Source organism: Notothenia rossii (genome assembly GCF_949606895.1).
Source record: "Notothenia rossii genome assembly, chromosome: 5".
In the NCBI taxonomy this organism is placed as follows: Eukaryota; Metazoa; Chordata; class Actinopteri; order Perciformes; family Nototheniidae; genus Notothenia; species Notothenia rossii.
The window spans coordinates 86,352,140-86,368,402 of NC_136903.1; the positions used below are offsets into that span (position 1 = coordinate 86,352,140).

Sequence of the window (16,263 nt, forward strand, 5' to 3'; positions counted from 1 at the left end):
TCATGCTATTGATTTTAAGTGTAATATCTACACAGAAACATGCTAAGATTTTGACCTGTAGAAAAAACATGTACTGCATGTTGTCGTTCTTATAATGATAAGCACAGTTCTTGTAAATAAATCTGTCTTAAATAGACAACATTTGTTCTGTAAGTACCAAAACAGGTTGGGTGGTAAGGCAGACACAGGCAGACATCCCATTGGCTGGAATAAACATTTTTATTAAGTTATAGTTTTAGAAAAAAATCCAACACAAATTCACAAACAATGATCAACATGCACAATTTTAGTATACAAGACAAAACAGTTACTTTTCAATATGAAAATGCCACTCTACATGTCAGTATCTCACAGAGATCATTGATTAATACAGCAGTATTAAGGTCGGAAAACACACTATATAAAAGCAGTAAGGTTGTCTTTGATGGCCATGTTTAAAAAATATATGCAAGCTATTTACACTGCACCAGGTACACTCTTTTCTAGCAATAAAAACCACAGAAACCAATCCAACCAAACAGACCTTGTGGATATAAATAGATATGTTGTTGTTCTGTGATCAATAAACTTCAACCCTTCAAGCTGATGGCTCTGATCACTTTCTAGATTTGACTTTGTAGTATTTATTAAAGCACAAGAAACTGTAGTTTTGTTTTTCTGTGCGAGCAAGAGCAGAGGTAAGAAACATTAGGCTTGTTTACAACTATGTCAAAATTATGAAAGTTTAGTGAAACAGTTACACATTTTAACACTGTGAATAGGAATCTGCTATCTTCCAATGAAGTTACCTTATTTGGATATTGACGGAAATATTAACATCACTCGGATCAGGTATTTGCACACACACAAGCTTATTTGTGGCCCGGTCACACCAGAAAGTGTCACAGCGATATTGAACTGCACGTCTTTTTGAAATGGGCTTTGTTAGAATAGCTACGCACAGGGATAGGGCTTGAGATACTGCAGCTGTTGAGCTAACGGTAAAACATGAAAGTGGGAAACATGCCAGTCAGTCTTTGTTCTTTGTTCTCTACCATTAAAATGAACTCCCCAAGGTAGTTAGCTTGATGCTTATTTCCCACATTTTATTCCATAGATACTATATTTTTATACCATCAAACCCAGTTTCATAACTTGTCCTAAGTCTTACTTTTTGGAGGAGCAGGACCAATTTTGACAGAGGATGGGTTTAATGTTAAATTATGAATGCAACCCAGCAAAAAAGATACTTTAGCTTTCTCCATTTCGAATAATCTGGCTTGTCAAAAGGGTAATGTTTAACAGCACACAAATTAAACCTAAATCGAAATTTACAAATTTACTTTGCCAAATGTGCATCCGCTGCAATTCCATTCAAACAAACACATTTTGCCAAAGAGGTTTACTGTTTAAGAGGACCAGTGTGTAGGATTTAGTAGCAAATAGCCACTCAAATTAAAGAAAACGATCCCAAAGGAGAAGATATGGCGACCAAACGAGTCTCCTGGATTTTAAACAGCACTTTTAGGTATCCATTGAGCTCCCTTTGAACACACAAGCGAGGTGGTACCAATAAAGTATACACATACCCGGTGTAAAGTATATCTACAACTTTTAATAATTGAAAAACAAAAAATATCCACTCTAATTGTATAGAACTGTGCTGCTCTGCTGTGTATCATGCAGTGTAAATGCATCATTAGTTTCAGATAACTAAACATTATCGTATAATTAATAGTGAATTATCAAATTCCATTGCTGCTAACAGATCACCCTAAATCCAAGACAATGGTCCTTCTAATGCTGGTGTGACTAGGCTTTTACGCTATTGGAAAGACTGATACAGCAGTATTTTGATATATAACTTAAACAAATCAACCAGCCAATCAGTTTCAGGTTACTGCTCCAAATCTACCACTACACTACAAAATACTTTTCAAAACATAGCTAATACAGTGACATGTCTAGTGAAAGACAAAAAGCAAAACACAACAAAAAAAGATTGCCTTTTGAAATAGGAATAGTGCTGATACATCAGTGGCAGTAACACAACAGAACGAGTGCAATAGAAACGAGACCATCAGTCAGTCAAGCAGCTGAATTGTGACAGCTGTAATAATGGGGCAGGAGAATCAATATCCCATTGACTGGTCTGCAGCAGTCTAATCAAAGAGCGCAGAGCTTTATGAAACCATTCAAGGAGCAGATAGGACAGCCTGATTACGTCGGCCGTTTGGACTTTTTTTACGAGGCCTCTGGGGTCTGCACACCTGTTCAGACGGCTAAGTGAGGACATCCAGTCACCTTGCATCAATTCCTTGTGCTTTCATTCGACTTTGAGGAAGTAGGGGGAAAGAGAGTGCAAAAAACAGACGACGACAGACTCCAAGCTAATGACCGTACACAGCCCCATGTTCGGCAAAGGCACAGTAATGTGTAGCAGTTCAGCTGATCCTTTCACGTCCTCGTGAACTCCTTCAGGACCCCAGTAATCACACCTCGGCTCTTTCTTGACTCATCCACGTTGACGAAATGGCATGAAAAGTAGTTCACTCAGCAGCGCAGCAATGCTCTTTAGTTACTCTTCAGTCTGGTATGTGTCCAATAGGCGGTGATGGGGTGGGGGTAAAATTACAACTATGTATTTTGCTCCATTTCCAGTCAGGGCACTCTGTCTGCGGTATCAATTATTCTGATGGCTTAATAGCTCATAAATTATGTTTCGGATGGAGTCAAACTTTTATTATACCGTAGATCATATACTTGGACCAACATTTCCACCATATATCTCAATCCAACGCAGCTTTCCTAAAGCGTCAACACTTTTTTGTGTAATTTAATCAACAGACTCTTTCTAATAATGGGCTCCGTGTACATTCTGAGTCTTCGGTCCTTCTGAACTAACTTCTTCAGAAGGAAAAGCAAACAATGTCTCTTCTGCAACATGAATCTTTCCCAAAGGAGAAGAAGAAAGAAGTGAGTGGGCGAGTGAGTGAGTGACTAGTGAGCTCTAGTGAAGGCACTGTTATCCTTTAGTCTATTGTGCACTGCGTCAGCTGGTCATCTGGGGGTATAGATGGTACATGTTCCATGATATGATATACGTATCTAGAACACAGGTCATCTAAATGTAGAGGAGGAACAGTTCACTTGGGATATGCTTGACATAGTAATACCGCAGGTCTCTATCTCCTGCAATCCCAGCGTTTTAGCTAGACTGAGGGTGAGGAGTGTGATAGGCATTTATTATTTAGAGGAGCACGAGATGGCAACATGCCAAGATCCATCAGGGTACTGTGGAGAGGGCCTTAAGCTCCGGAGACTGCACGGCTCTCGAACAGACCTAATATTATCTCAGTATGCAGAGATAAGAGGGTTTGAGGCACAGTTGATCAATTTGCTATGCATCCTTCGTATATATGTCAACGCCTGGAAATTTGTTAAGCCTGTTTCTTTTGGCAAAAGCTGCATGTGGTAAGGATTTTAGCTGATGTTCTGTCAATGGAACAGGTTAAATTTAAGATTTTTGAGACAGTAATATAAGAATGAACCCAATGAATATAGATTAATCGTCTGTAGAGAATTTGATTTAACACAAATTCTTCTGAGTATATAGGGTTAAAGAAACCACCAAACAAGCAGCCTGTCACCTACTTTGGTATGGACTTTCTGTGTACAATGGGTTTTAAGGCATTAGTATCAACAAAGATACTAAGAAGATAAGTCATGTGGACATCATAACTTCTAAAATGAAACCTAGAGCACGGTGGCACTTATGACGCTGTAAGAAATACTGAAAGATATCATGCACGCAACATCTTCACGTCTCTGTGTGATGGCCCTTCAAAACAAAGTGGCGTGGTCCCTTTAAGAGATTGGCGGAGTCCAGAGCTGTCCAGTCTTTCCCAGTTCTGCCACTGAAGTCCGGGCCTTGTGCCTGTCCAGAGAAAGGGATGGAGGGGGAGGGAAGGCGCTCCGAAGGCTCTGATCAGACATCACCAGCCGGAGCAGAGCAGTGCGCTGATGAGGACTGAAGAGAGGACCAATGGGCTGAGGCGAGTCGCTCCTGAGCCTCGCGCTCCCATGCCTGCAACCAAAAACCAGCAGAGCACCTCGTGAAAAAAGCAGAAATACTCCAGAGGTGGGAAGTAGTGGAGTACAAATACTTTGTTACTGTACTTAAGTACACATTTCTGGTATCAGTACTTTACTCCACGACGACCTTTTACTTCTACTTCTTACATTTTGAACACAAATACCTGTACTTTCTACTTCTTACATGTTGAACACAAATACCTGTACTTTCTACTTCTTCCATGTTGAATACAAACACCTGAACTTTCTACTTCTTACATGTTGAACACAAATACCTGTACTTTCTACTTCTTCCATGTTGAATACAAACACCTGAACTTTCTACTTCTTACATGTTGAACACAAATACATGTACTTTCTACTTCTTCCATGTTGAATACAAATACATGTACTTTCTACTTCTTACATGTTGAACTCAAATACATGTACTTTCTACTTCTTCCATGTTGAATACAAATACATGTACTTTCTACTTCTTACATGTTGAACTCAAATACATGTACTTTCTACTTCTTACATGTTGAACACAAATACATGTACTTTCTACTTCTTCCATGTTGAATACAAATACATGTACTTTCTACTTCTTACATGTTGAACTCAAATACATGTACTTTCTACTTCTTACATTTTGAATACAAACACCTGTACTTTCTACTTCTTACATGTTGAACCCAAATACCTGTACTTTCTACTTCGTACATGTTGAACACAAATACCTGTACTTTCTACTTCGTACATGTTGAACACAAATACCTGTACTTTCTACTTCTTACATGTTGAACACAAATACCTGTACTTTCTACTTCGTACATGTTGAACTCAAATACCTGTACTTTCTACTTCTTACATGTTGAACATAAATACCTGTACTTTCTACTTCGTACATGTTGAACACAAATACCTGTACTTTCTACTTCTTACATGTTGAACATAAATACCTGTACTTTCTACTTCGTACATGTTGAACACAAATACCTGTACTTTCTACTTCTTACATGTTGAACATAAATACCTGTACTTTCTACTTCTCACATGTTGAACTCAAACACCTGTACTTTCTACTTCTCTCATTTTCCAAACAGGCTGGTTCCTTTAGTCTGAATGTGTGTTTGGTGGCGTGATCATTATTATTTAGAGTCATTGCGTGCCTATTGATTTGAACACGATCCGTGTATCCATCATTTCCTGGTCTTCTCTAAAGAAGAGGGACCAATGGAAACGTTGTCATGTTGCCGTTGTTCAGCATGGAAACATTCATGAGCTAACAATGACATTATTGTTCTATTAATATAAAGGGAGGTCAGGTACTCTTTAAAACAGCTGCTAGTTATGAGTACTTTTTACTGAAGTACATTTCAAAGCCTCTTTACTTCGACTTGAGTAAAGAAGTATTTCTACTTTCACCAGAGTATTTTTAAACACCAGTCTCTACTTCTACTCGAGTAAAGGATGTGTGTACTTTTGCCATCTCTGCTCAAATCAAATGAACAAAACTCTGCCGTGCTATCCTCCAAATCTCTGAGAAGTCATCATAAATCAAAAGGCTTACTGTGACTTTTTTCCCATATCTACATTATTACTGACTTTCAACAGGAAAGGCTTCTTAACTACCACAGGAAGATAAAGTTGGTATCATATCAAAGAGCCGACTCCCAATTTTTGCAGAGCAGCGGGATGGGAGCACAGAACTGCTTTATATGCATCAGCGCTGTGCAGCCAGTCAACAAGGAATAATAACCCAATGGCAGAGATGGATGACTCCGCGCACGCATTTCTAAAAAGGTCGCTTTTCTTGTACTCAAAATAAGTCTATTACGCATGGTTGGAAAGGGAGGCGATGAAGCCAAATTAAATGTTCTCTCTGAATTACTGAATGCAGTTTTATCAGGGATCAAAAGGGAAACGATGTGAAATACAGGAACACATCAGTCAACTCACTTAATTTATGGATGTGGATGGGTTCGCTGCCCACACCTTCACCGCCCTCACTCATGGTCTTGATCTGAATGAGATAGTTGTCATAGGACGAGAGGCTGAGCTCCACGGTGGTCTTGTTGGTGGAGATAGTGCTGATGTCATTGTTGCGATGTCTTTTCAGCACGACCTGAGCCGAGAGAGGGTGACGTAGAAAAATGAACTAATGCAAAAGCAGTCATCCCTGATTCAAGAGATACATTAAGAGATTTGCATCGAATTGAGACCCACCAAGTATCCAGTGACCTTTGACTCTGTCTCAAAAGCAACGACAGGATCCCAGTGCATGGTAAGTGTGGAGCCAATCATGGTCCATTGTATGTTGAGTGGAGCCCGATCTGGAGCTAGAACCAGAAAGAGGGGTATAAATATATAACAGGATATTCTGCAGCTTAACTGTTTTCAATGCATGCACGTAGATTCTAGAACATTGTACAGATTTGTTTGCAGTTTGCATAATGCATTCAGGCTGCAGCAGAGCGCCTAATAAAGACAGACTGAATTCAACAGCGGCCCTGAGAAGTCAACACACTTCAACTTAGAAAACAAACGCAAATTGACAACAAGCAAAGCATTAGGAGCAACCAAGTACAGAAAAAATGTGCTAAGTTAGCATTGTGTTTCATTATTTATTAGTTTTCTGTTCTGCAGTCCATTTCTGTATTGCGTAACGTTGCTGGCTAACTCTTTCGGTATTCAAGCTAGCTGCTAGAGACCTCGCAGTCCCGCCGTAGACTCCAATCGTTTACCCTGTTAGCATTTAAAGCCTAAACCTATTTGCATATCTGTATTTCAGTTACATTTTCTGTTTTTCTAAATGCTGCACTTTGTTCTACATTTGTTTGCTTGTATTGCCGGGTAGAAAACTTTCAATACATATGTGGAAAGTATTGTGTCAGCGCTGAAGAAAGGTCTAACTGCCCCCATTATAATTTGGCTTGAGTTAAGGTTATATCTTTATGATAACAAATATTTTTGTATTATGTTTCTACAGTGCGTTATGTCTTTGAACCAATCACAATCGACTTGTGCTCAGCTAAGCAGCGCCCTTAGAACTACAATCTACAACCAGTGAGTCAGTCTTAGGCCACCATTCATTTCTATTTTCTATCCTAAACTTGAATATCCTGGAGTCATGAATCACCATGGTTATTCTTTCACTCATATTGCAGATAATCGGAAGCTCTTATCCCTAATTTCATCTATGCACAGCCGTTCTCTTAGATTGTACATCTTGTCCTTGCACATCACTTGTCCATTTTGCAGGAATGTTCCACTCAACACATTGATCACTTTTTTCTTCTTTTTTTCCCCCAAAGAAATGCAAAGATCCCTTATCACATTGTATCGTGTGAGCAGAACAGACGGAGCTGAAGCAATGCTATGCCTGTCACGTCGAGGACAGTACGACGTCATCCGAGAGGGGGACATGGTTCACCAAGAGGACCATTTGGAAGTCATTTGAATGGCTGTCGTCGGTGAAGGACTCACGTGGTTTCTTTGTGGTGGTGTTGATGGATGCAGACTGTGGCCCAGGGCCGCCCGTATTGAACGCAGCCACACAGAGGTAGTAGACTGTGTTTCCTTTCAGCCCCGTAATGTTAACCAGCGTGTAGTTTCCAGATATGCGCACTTTGCCAATAGTGTCAGGCTTGGTGTCGTCTTCCCAGTACATGACCTGTTTGACGAAAAACAGTCACAATCGTGGGCAACAGCCAATTCTTTGTGGTGCATTTCACTGGATTTGTTCAATTCATATCCAATCGTGAAATATGAAACGCTATATATTACGGAAGGGAATTGAAGGGAAGGCAGTGAGTAATGATGAGCAATGCATTTTCATAGTCTCAATTACTAATGCACAACCTCCCAACCACCATATCAAAAAAGGGCATTAGAGGGTCATATGATAACTGACCCAGAAAGCAAAATACATGATTATTGCCTGTTTTCTCCATTAAAACAACCTCAGCTTGTGCTTTCACCTGAGAAAAATCGATAGGTTATGGATACATCTTGATTCAGACTTCTAAGCATGCTCTGGGTAGTTTCCTTCAGGCCTCCAATTAAGGGCTGCAGGTAGCGGTATATTGGATAAACCAAACAAACTAATTTGCCGCTCGCTTTGGGTCATCTTCACTCTTCAATGTGTCTACTATTAAAGTGACATAAGAGATAAGTCAATTGAAATGTGAAGTCCGCCCTCAGGGATACTATTCAGTTGCATTAAATGATTGTATTTCCAATTTCTTTTCAATTAAAGTTCTATATGAAAAGCCCTACCGGTACTATACAGTAACGTAAGCTGTAATTATGATAATTACATTCAACTGGAAGTGAAAGGCTGAGCGATGTATATGCGCGATGCACAGCTCCATAGTGTTGGTGGGCCTATTGAGATTCAGAAGCTTAAACCCTCTTCAATACCACGTTGGGAGAAACAAGCTCTCTTCTGAAAGGACAATGTGGATACAGCCATGGCAACTGGAGAGCTTTGTGCGGAGGGCAAAGAGGTGACAGATATTGAAAGAGCACCGGGGGGAGATGGGGGGGGGGCAGCAAATCCTCTTTGCATTCTTAAAAGGATGAGGTTTTTTTATCTTATTTTTCTTTGCTGTTGATGCACCACCGTTTCGGGGTCACTTAATTAGATTATTACATTTAAAAACAAAATCCTTGCAGAGCTACATGAGAAGAATCAGTAGAATATTACAAGAAAGAAAAAGCAAGATAGTTTCAAGAAAGAAAGGATTGGTTATGATCTGATAGTCACGCAGCAAAGAGAAGGTCAATCATCGTGTTTTTTTAAAAAGGGAGAGAATGATTTCCCGACGTACCTCATATCCGAGCACTCTTTCCGATATCGCAGGAAGTGCTTCCCAGATCACTTCAATTTGCACCGCAGACACAATCCTGGTCCTTACCCTCTTAGGAGACACACCGGGGACTGTGAAATATAGAGTGTGGGTAAGAATCCCAGACATTCATCCAACACCATCACACACACTATCCGCAGTACGAGGAAAGGCAGAGAACAGACCAGTCGTTTCACTGAGAAGCTATTCCCCCCCCCCTTTCTCTTTTTAATGGGATCTATGACTGACATAAGGGAAGACTATCTGCCTAGCAAATTCAATTAACAGAATACCTCCCTGACAGCGCCGTGTGGTAAGTGTCTGCTAGGATTTCCTGTAATCTACCAGCATGATAACTAATATAAGTTGACATTTCCAGCTTAGAGGGGGAGGGAAAGAACCGCAGTGGAAAAAGAAATATCTCCTCATCACTACGATTCAAGGTCGTACTTGTAAGGAGAGAGATTAGAGCTTATTTAAGCATCACTCAGCTGCCGGGCTGTGAAGTCTTCACGTACCTTCCTCTGCCGAGAACACGGTGGCGATAGAGCTGAAGGGCCCCTCCCCTCGGTTGTTGAACGCCCCCACTTTCACGTCAAATGGCGAGAACGCTGGGATGGTGTCGTTGCGGAAGTCGTAACGATACACGCCGGGAGTGGAGATCACCGCCCGGGTCCACGTGACTGTGCCCGCGGGTCTGAAGGCGATGATGTACCCGAAGCCCTCTCCGTTCTGCAGCTCCTCGGGAACAGGCTGGGAGCAAAACACAAAACTATAGTGATATTAAAACGCATACAGACAGAGACACAGACAGGCCCGTGTCTGCGCTGCACCTCCACAAGGTCTTCTGGGATTAGACACAGCCCGGGTCTCTACGGTTACCACCCAGAAACACTCAGCAATCACCTTCCGCCTTATCTTTACCTCCTGCATGGCCATGTAATTGTGGCTAAAGTGCAAAACCCTTCAGAGCAAGTGCTCTCTTGCACTCGGTGGCTGAGCCCGGAGGACTGTCTTGCTATAATGTGGGCCATAAAATTGCTCTGTTCAATTCTGCACAATTAAGCAAAACCATTACCCGGCGATGGATAGAACAGTAAAATGTGACAGATGACTTACCTCCCATGTTATCACTAATTCAGACTTTGTGCCGCCTCCACCTCCGACGTCAGTGGGAGCTGTATCAGGAACTGAGAGGTAAAACCCAGAGGAGAGCAATTAGAACGCAGTTTACAAAGCCCCACGACAAGCATCAACTCCACTCGTCGCCTCATGACAAGGCTGCCTGCTGCAGATACTGTTTTCTATTTTACAGCCAACTCGTGTCGAACACAAGGATGTGCACTTCAGAGAAAAAGTGATATTGCCTAAATGTCACCATGCATAAACACGAAGCAAGATACGTAGTATTTTGCAGATGACACTCAACTCAACCCACTTCATTCCCATTCCTACTCAGCTGTTTGTGCACTGTAGTGTGATGGAAATGCTGAATGTGTAGGAGGTAGCCTATCGTAAGTGGAGCATCACATTTAATGTGTTGTACCAGCAAATGGGTGTTGAAGCATTTTGAGACCTATCTGATATCCTACCAATGTAATGTTGGCCATTGCCGTTAGAGATGTCCTGATCCGATCACGTGATCGGGGATCGGAGCCGATCACGTGATTTTCAAAAGATCGGAATCGGGAGGAAAAAAATCGGGGATCGGGTTTTTTTTAATTTTTTTTATAAATACTTTTTTTTAAATTTTGTATTCAATGTTACAAAACAAAAATGACCATGTTCAAGTCTTAAAGTCATCCTGAGGCCTTAGTTTTGGTTTCAAATTACACAACATCATGTATGTGTTGCTTCTTTGGGGCTTGTTTTCATAGACCTGGTTGCTTATTTCTCTCAAATCTGGCAACAGAGTGGGCGCAGTGTCTAATTGTAGCAGTAAGCTAACGAGCACTGAAAGCTTTATTTTTTTTTTATCCAATGCTGCTGTGAAAAAAAGAAGCTATATCTATGTTGGATAGAATATCCAATTTAAATACAAAAATAACCTTAAGGGACAACTTGAATGCTTTTTTTCTTTTTTTTCTCTTCATGCATTGCATAAAGATCGGATCGGGAAAAATCGGTATCGGCAAATTGTCAAAATCAAATGATCGGAATCGGATCGGGAGCAAAAAAAGGTGATCGGGACATCCCTAGTTGCCGTAGTAGCTTAGGAACTGAGAACCCGGATTTCTATCCAAACTTCATTAGGATACCTTTATCCTTTTTAGAGTCCTCCCTTAGCTGCTAACACTCATGTTTTCAAACTCTGTCTCATGCTCTCACACTAAGGCTTGGCTTGTCCACTTCTCACAGATTAGTCAGTTTGACCCCTGACTCATCATGTCTACACAAGGAAGTGGCCATGGGCGGGACTCTGAATCCCAAATTGATTATGATAGCCAGGACAGGGGTTTGCATGGCGGCCCCATCCCCATTGGAGTGTGTGTGTTAGTATATAAGAGGCCAATTGTAAAGAAAAGCGTAACATAAGTGCAGTCCATTTACCACTTACTTTTACAAATGGAGGCAAAATAAAAGGAAGTGACCAACCCTTGACACCCATTGATTCAGCTAAATCATTTATATAAGCTACCTCTCCACAAAGCAAAACACTCAACATAAAGCTTTCCTGCGCAGATATAAGGGCTCTAGACTTGTCTCGCGAACTTCAATAAAAGAAACCTTCAGACAAAGTTTGTGAAAGAGCAGTAAATACGTAAAATAGAACGCTCAGAAATATGAAAAGCTTATCTGAAAAGGTCTTAAACGGAAAATGCTATGCTCACAATAATGGCTCATTCGAAATAGCCAAAGGGAATATTCTTAAACTGATACCAAATGTATCCAATTATGTTGATTTGTAAGGTACCAGCCATCCTCATAATGAGCTCTCATTTCCTTTCCTCACTGTCCAAAACTTTTATTTTCAGCAGGTAATTGGAAACTTGGCAGTGTGTTATCCATGTAAACTTATGATTACAAATGAGTGGAGTTCTATGGTTGAAGATATCATTGAATCCAGAGGGAAATCAAGAGACAGATTTTTCAATGGTAAGTCAACATTTCAAAATCGCTACATTCCTTTATCTAGCTTTGTGCATATGACAATGAAACCTTTGAATTTGGGTGTATGCATGAAGTGTAAGATTTCACATACTGGTATCCTCTGTCCTGGTCATGGCCGAGGCTGGACTAGGCTCTCCGAGGCCCACGGTATTGCGAGTCACTACCCTGAACTCATACTCCACCCAGGCGTTCAAACCGGACACCGTGGCCGTCAGCATGTTCCCGTTGACTTCCTCAGGCACTGCGAACAGGAAATGAGTTCTTTCAAAAACCACATTGTCACACACAGAGATGGCAAAAGTACTCACATCCTTTACTCGAGTAGAAGTACAGATACTCGTGTTTAAAAATACTCTGGTAAAAGTAGAAATACTTCTTTACTCAAGTCAAAGTAAAGAGGCTTCGAAATGTACTTCAGTAAAAAGTACCCATAACTAGCAGCTGTTTTAAAGAGTACCTGACCTCCCTTTATATTAATAGAACAATAATGTCATTGTTAGCTAATGAATGTTTCCATGCTGAACAACGGCAACATGACAACGTTTTCATTGGTCCCTCTTCTTTAGAGAAGACCAGGAAATGATGGATACACGGATCGTGTTCAAATCAATAGGCACGCAATGACTCTAAATAATAATGATCACGCCACCAAACACACATTCAGACTAAAGGAACCAGCCTGTTTAGAAAATGAGAGAAGTAGAAAGTACAGGTGTTTGAGTTCAACATGTAAGAAGTCAAATTAAAAAGTTGTCAGAAAAATAAGTAGTGGAGTAAAGTACCAGGAAAATGTACAGTAACGAAGTCTTTGTTCTCCACTACTTCCCACCTCTGGCCACAAATGAAAAAAAGCCTGTTTCCCCAAGGGGATCAAAGGGAATCAAAGAACCTTACATCTACAAGAACCCTGATAAATACTACATGCAGACAGCGCTTCATGGTACCTGTATCCACAACCTGCCAGCCCACAGTGAAAGGAGTCCTGGCCTGGATGATGTAGCCGGTGATGGGGCTGCCATTGTCCCTTCCTGGAGTCCAGGAGAGCTGGGCAGTGCTGTCTGTGATCTCCTCCACCGACACCTTGTCTGGAGGACCTGGCGGACCTGAATCAATCATACATTAAAGAGGGTGAATCTGAGGTGATCAAGAAGCCTCCCCTCATCAAACCCACTAAGACGTGTACACCTTGTTACATATCAAGGCCTCCGTGGTAGCTATAATTAAGGGCTACGTCCTTGGCGTGTGCATGCGGGGACTTTTCATTCACTGCGTGTGTGATGTGCCGCGCTACAAAGTAATTACTGGGATCGCCAGCAGTGGAAAGAGACACTGGATGGGATCATTTATGAGAGAAGGAAAGAGGGGCTAGATTGGAGAAGACACTAGAGAGAACAATAAAAGAATACAGAGAGGGGGAAGAGAGAAGCGAGTGTCTGTGACTGTTAAGCGCCATAGCTTTACCATGTTGCTGTTGTTTGCTCAACTGCTCAATTATTTAAATGCTTTCCATGATATTTTGCCGATGTGTAAATGAGCCAATTATAGTCATTTTCCGTGATAAACATTGCCGTCTCAAAGCACCTGGGACCACTATTACAGTTTGTTAAGGGCATGAATACCAATGTACATCACCGGAGATAAGCCCAGTGCACAGTGAGCCAGATTCCCCAAACACATATTAACACAGCTACTCACACACATGTCAGTGTTAGTGTGTGCAGTGTTTCCCATACATTGATTTATTTGTGGCGGGCCGCCACAATTAAATATCGTCCGCCACAAATGGATCTCATAAAAAAAAAAAAAAACGATTATTATTTTTGTATTAATTTTTTTATTTGGTACTCTAATGGATAGTGAGGTGGGCTGATGATCGGAAGGTTGCGAGTTCAAATCCTGCCTGGAATACCACTACTAGTGTGCCCTTGAGTAAGGCACTTAGCCCTTGGTTACTCCAGGGAGAATGTCCCTGTGATTGGTCATTGTAAGTCGCTTTGGAATAAGGCGTCTGCTTAATGCCTGAAGTAAATTGTAAATTATATTTCTGGGAGAATAAACCCCACAGATCCTCAACTCTGGTGTGTTTCACTCATTAACAACGCAACAAAGAGCAACAAGAACGTTGTCTACAGTAGCCATGAACTCGCATGTATTATCTTAGTTGAGGGGGGGTGGATGCATGGACCACCCGAATAGGTTAAGGGGCCTTTGGCTTTTCTTTCCGGGGTGGGGGGCCCCCACAAATAGAATCAAATTCTGTGGGAAACACTGGTGTGTCTATCATTCTTTTTAAATCCAGCAGCACATATATAATGTAAACAGAAGCTCACATAACTATCAGAGGTAGCATTCGTTTATTTTCCGCTCTGTATCTTAAATGAAAGCCTAAAAGTTTTTCCAATCTTTCAAAACTTCTTTCTCTTTGAATATACTTATATGCTTAACCCTTAGATGCACGAGTGACTGGACCCTACACTCTTCCATAAGTGGAAGGAAAAGGTCAAAAAGGACCCGTATTAGAATAATATGTGCTTTTATGCCATTTTTGTCATTTTGGTTAAAAAAAAATCACTTGTATAATATTTTGTATTATATTTTGGTTCACACTAGAAATATTTTATATGGAATTTTTTACTATTTATAATTTTAGACATTTATTTTACATTTTGAAAAAAAAAAAGATTCCATAGAAAATGCATGCGGGTCATTTTTGACCCACTTATGGAAGCTTGGGGTAGTAATACGAAAACTAAAATGTCTTAAAATGTATAACATTTACATATAAAATTTGAATGGCATGATACCCAAAACATGTTTTTTGAGGAATAGCTGGAATATGAAATAATAAAAAAATTGAATTGCAAAGATACTTCAAGAAAACCACCTCACCGGGTCAAAAGAGACCCACTTATGCATCTAAATTAAATGTCTCGTGATTTTCAGAAAAATATAAAAGACTTGATAAAAATATGCTTTTAATTCAAGTGGTTATCTTACCTTTCACAACTAAGATGGCAGAGGTGGTCAGGCTCTCCACATCAGTGTCAATAACGCAGACATATTTCCCTCCGTGGTTCAGCTGGATGTTACGAACCATTAGATCCCCTGATATACTCTGGAAAGGAATATGATCGTTGAATAACAAAAATAAGGCTAAGTAAGAGATGCAGTGTTATTTCATCACGTAGATTTTAGCTCTAGGACTTTTGAAACATTTATTATGCTTTCCACAATCGCATAGTCTCCAGGCTGCTGCTGTTTGCATCTCTTCAAACACCAACAACAGACATGGCAGATGTGCTCGGCACAAATAATGCTTTTGGCTGTCCTTCAGGTGCTACCTGACCAACCAGCCCCCCCCCCCAAACCCCAAACCCCAACAAACAGCTAGTAGCTAGGACACACAAAACAAACACAGTTAATTGGAAAGACAATCCTAATTGCTCTGTAATAACATTATGCTCAAGCAAGATATGAGTATAACACCAAGCAAATATGTTTTAACATACGTTGGATGCATGTTTCGGCCCAGAGAGAACATCAGGAATAATATTAGTATCTATTTCATCTGTTTACGTACATTTCTATTATTTATGGTTGCAAAGCCGTACAATTTCAGATCATAAGACTGTTGTTTTCTATATTTCCTTATTGTCAACAAATGTCATTAAAAGACTAAAAACCAACAGTGCCCTTGAATGTCTACTTAATATCTTTGCTACCCTGTTTGTGCTACTCAGCCCCGAGCTCATTGATTTACACTGAAGACTTTCATTTTTGTTATTTCTTTAAACATCACTGTATATCATTTATTTTTCAAGGCAAGATAATATCCTGTAACAGGCGGACACTGTAGTTAAACTATTGTTCTTCTTTAGTAGAGTTTGCTTCATTTGTTCTGGACTATTTTAAGCTTTGAATTAGCACATTCGGGGCTCTTATGTCTGCTTTATTACCTACAGCGGTAGTACATTGTATGTGATATTAATCTTAAAAAACAACAGTGCCCATGCTGAGTGTCCCAATTGTAATGAAGAAACAACACACACACAAAAAAGGAATTGTTAGGCTTTAAATCCTGAAACAAATCTTGTTATGACCCCGGTTCCTACAAAATCAATAATTGAGATGAACAGGGCAAAAGCTTTTGTTGCCAAACCAAATGTAGGGTACTAAATAAGACTTTAACACATGTCTACTTATAGCAATATTTTTTAGCTTGGCAACCAAAGACAACCACTGAAAA

The 16,263-nt window shown here is 40.4% G+C and overlaps 1 protein-coding gene across 1 annotated transcript in view; it reads right to left on the minus strand.

Moving 5' to 3' along the window:
- Nucleotides 1-205: 205 nt before the first annotated feature.
- Nucleotides 206-16,263, minus strand: part of cntn3b (contactin 3b) — a 63,008-nt gene continuing 46,950 nt past the window's right edge. The window contains 11 exon segments of the mRNA XM_079684930.1: nucleotides 206-3,996; nucleotides 3,999-4,066; nucleotides 6,016-6,181; nucleotides 6,283-6,395; nucleotides 7,543-7,729; nucleotides 8,889-8,998; nucleotides 9,425-9,659; nucleotides 10,026-10,096; nucleotides 12,109-12,258; nucleotides 12,962-13,120; nucleotides 15,015-15,132. Of these exon segments, the coding sequence (XP_079541056.1) occupies nucleotides 3,847-3,996; nucleotides 3,999-4,066; nucleotides 6,016-6,181; nucleotides 6,283-6,395; nucleotides 7,543-7,729; nucleotides 8,889-8,998; nucleotides 9,425-9,659; nucleotides 10,026-10,096; nucleotides 12,109-12,258; nucleotides 12,962-13,120; nucleotides 15,015-15,132 (1,527 nt within the window). The 3' untranslated portion in view covers nucleotides 206-3,846.